Source organism: Phaseolus vulgaris, chromosome 2, assembly GCF_051622355.1.
Source record: "Phaseolus vulgaris cultivar YP4 chromosome 2, ASM5162235v1, whole genome shotgun sequence".
NCBI lineage: Eukaryota > Viridiplantae > Streptophyta > Magnoliopsida > Fabales > Fabaceae > Phaseolus > Phaseolus vulgaris.
Window position 1 is genome coordinate 39,679,892 of NC_143499.1, and position 3,522 is coordinate 39,683,413.

Below are 3,522 nucleotides of genomic sequence, written 5' to 3' on the forward strand. Positions count from 1 at the left end.
ATTGCCACCACGTGCAAATTCTTCATCAACAACAAGGAAATAGCCATAGCCAAAAGACAGTGCATACTAGAAGACAAAGCAATACAGATGGAAACTTCATCTATCGCTATCTTTTTTATATATAATGCCGGACAGAGAAAAGAAAGGCTTACACTACTCACATGCTTGCCAAAGATTGACGTCTTCGCCATGTGGTAACCACACAATTCACAAATGCACACACTAATGTTTTTGGAACATTGCCAAACAAAAACTAAGGTAGGCTATGTGAATGAGAAATTAAGAATAACAGTATGTAACTAGTAATTAATTACATTCTTCCTTTTCTTCGATATAATATATATAATATAATATACTTCTTTGGTACAATCTACCATAGACAATGGCCTAACAGCAGTGGCAGAGTATCCTCAAGAAAATCTACAACAACGCTTTTATGGTATCACTTATCACTACACCTGGTTACAATCTCAGCATAAAGCTGTGCTACTCTTGTTGAAGGTAAGGCCAATGAAATAAGACAGAAAACATATCAATAAGGTGAACACAAATTAGCAAAACTTGTAAGGCACTTATGTAAATATACAGTTAAAAAAAGGGTGAAGGAAAAAAAATGAATTACATTCATGAGTGCCAGATTCCACTCAACATACTGCGGAACCGGTTAGTGGATAGCTTCTTCACAAGTCTCTTTGCGTCAGAAGAAACTTCAGCGTCCGCAAGTTTTTCTATGTTTTTGGCATATCCGGAACTAACAATCTTTTTCCTCCCACTAGTGCAACTTGTTAAGGACATTAATATAGATATTAAGAACTTTTTATTACCAGAATTCCCCTCCTCTGGATCAAGCAACTGCAGAAGAAGGGCAATATTATGGTCATCCTGCACGAATCTCTTTCTATTTCTAGGCACCATAACCATGCCAGAGAGTGCCTCAGCTGCCATTTCTCGAACCTCAAAGGACTTTGCATTCAGAAACTTAACAAACTCTGGCATAAACCCTGCGTCCCCCATTGCTTTCTTAGCCTCCTCAGATGTTCCACACAACCTAAACGCCACTTTCAATGCCAACTCCTGAATCGAAACCTCCCCATTTCGAATATAGTATGTCAGCTGATCTACAAAGCCGTAACTCATCAAAATACCCACAGAACTAGGTGAACTAAAACACAAATCCTCAACGGCCCTCATTGCTACCTCCCTGGTTTTACAAGAATAAGACCACTTCGGATCCAAAATACGCAACAAAGCACGAATCCCTCCCTCTCTGATCACCATCTGCCTAACCAACTCATCCCCAGAGGCGATAGTCAAAATAAATCCAATCGAATTCACCTGAATCGCTTCCTCCTTGGACCTCACAAGCTTAATGAAAGTTAACACAGCACCCTCATCAATCATAAACCTCTTAATTTCCTCAACACCAACGAGATTCCTCAACACCCCACAAGTAGGTGCGACCAAATCACCTCCACAATCAGCAACACCACAAATCTTCAACAACACGCTGACACCCCCATGAGCCGAAACACACCAAGCATTGTCCGAATTCTCAGTCAACTTCACCAAACACCTTGCAGCCGCAACCTTCCCCAAATCACTCCCACAATCCAGAACCTTAATCAAAGGAGCAATCACCCCCGCCCCAACCAAAACCCCTTTGTAAGAATCAAACCCAGCAACCACAGAAACCACCTTAGTGCTCTCCTCCTGGATTTCCACCTCGATAGAACCCAAAAACCCCACCAACAAATGAACCACTTCAGCCACGTCAACAATCACCTTCACATATTTCTCATCCTCCAACACAACTTCTAGAAGGTTCCGCAACGCCTGTCGTTTCATCCCCAAATCTCCAACCTTCATCCTCGTCGTCAAGTCCCTCACGTAGAACCTCATGTCCTCTTTCGAAGCCCCAAGACTCGGCTTTGACACAACGAGCGCAAACCCATTTGTTAAAATCCCCCTTTTGTATATCTCAGACAGCTTCCTCGCGTGCGCATCGAGCTTCGCGAACGCCACGTCCAAATCGCTCTGCATCAGAAGCTTCCCGCTGTAGGAAACATCCACGCAGCGCCGACACAGATCGTGGCACTCCGTCGCAGTGGCCGCCACCGCCGTCACCAGCCTCGAAAGCGACGGGCTCTCGCCGGAGTCGCAGTTTTCGGCGGCGACTAAACCGCCATGAAGCTCCTCCAGCTTGTTGCGAATAAGTTGCCATTTTCCGGCGAAGACACGAATCGAATGCGAGAGAGAGAGCACGGCAAGAATGAGCTCTACCACTCGCCGCAGACCCGAAGCTCCGGCGAATTCTTCTCCATCAACCATTTTTGTTAATCCTCAGTGGCTATTGAGAAACCCCATTTCCCGGAGGAATATTCCGGCGAAATACGTTACAAGTTCGTACTATAACTAAGTAATCAACGATCTTATGATATCAAAGCAAAGAGAAAGAAAAAAAAAAGAAAGAAAGAGAGAGGAAATTTCACTGTAACACTGTTTCTGCAGATCTATGCTTATCCTTACATTGCAGTTGATACAGAACTGGTCCAATTGGACTGTAGTATGTGAATTGACGGAAATACCCTTCGAGAGTGAGTTTGGTTTATGTAGTGTTAATGTGCAATTGTGACATTGGAGTTGGCACAGTGTTTGGAAGTTAGAAGTGTGTTGAAGGGAGACAAGAGAGGCCCAGAGATGTTGTGTCTAGGAATGGCTATTTAGACGGAATCATGTAGGTGGTAGTTCATGTCTCTAAACATAGTTTTTGTCCGTATGTATATTCAAAAAAATTATAATACTTCAACATAGGACAAACAAAAGGTAAGGTAGAAGCAAGGCATGAATTACAGAACTTGGTAATATTTTAATTAACTTTAGTTATTAGTTATTATGGTTAACTGTTACTTTGTGTTTGCAGATCCAAAACCCATACTTTGCTGCAGCAACTCATCATCTTCTTTTCCTTTTACTTTCTTTAATTAAAAGCTTTATACAATTAATGCACTCTAAATTATGGTATTATGGCATTGAAACTGAAACTTCTGGAGTTTGTATTCAAAGGAACCTAAATCTTTTGTGTCATGATCTCGATTTTAAACTTGTCCCAGGGGTAGAGGTGGAGGGATCATGACATTGGTTCTGAAGTCTTAAGAAATTGGACTAATTAAATAAAGACTTGAATAATAAGTAGGAAATTACAAATTAGCAATAATGAACCAAAGTCTTAATGGTGTATTCATGCTCATAAGCTTGGTTAACAATTATTATAAAGTAGCTCATATCTTTTTCAAATTGGTGGACCCAGTATAATAAACATGATGCAATTTCAACTTTGGGTACACTGCTAAATTAAACACAACGTCAACAATATAAATTAATCAACCAACTTTTCAGTTTGGCTTACAAGTCCAATTAATAAGATTTTGGAGGCGGTCCCTAGCATTATCGTGCAATTGATTACACACAGAATAGTCAGTTTTTAACAATTTCAAAAACTACTTAAAATAACATAATAATTTA

At 40.8% G+C, this 3,522-nt stretch overlaps 1 protein-coding gene across 1 annotated transcript; it reads right to left on the minus strand.

Moving 5' to 3' along the window:
* Positions 1 to 279: 279 nt before the first annotated feature.
* On the minus strand, positions 280 to 2,762 carry LOC137811967 (ARM repeat superfamily protein). Its single transcript, XM_068613830.2, has 2 exons — positions 623 to 2,762; positions 280 to 486 (listed from the first exon to the last, which is right to left on the minus strand). Exon 1 carries the CDS (start codon positions 2,326 to 2,328, stop codon positions 625 to 627), a length of 1,704 nt encoding a protein of 567 aa, XP_068469931.1. The 5' UTR covers positions 2,329 to 2,762; the 3' UTR covers positions 280 to 486; positions 623 to 624.
* Between the last annotated feature and the right edge of the window lie 760 nt (positions 2,763 to 3,522).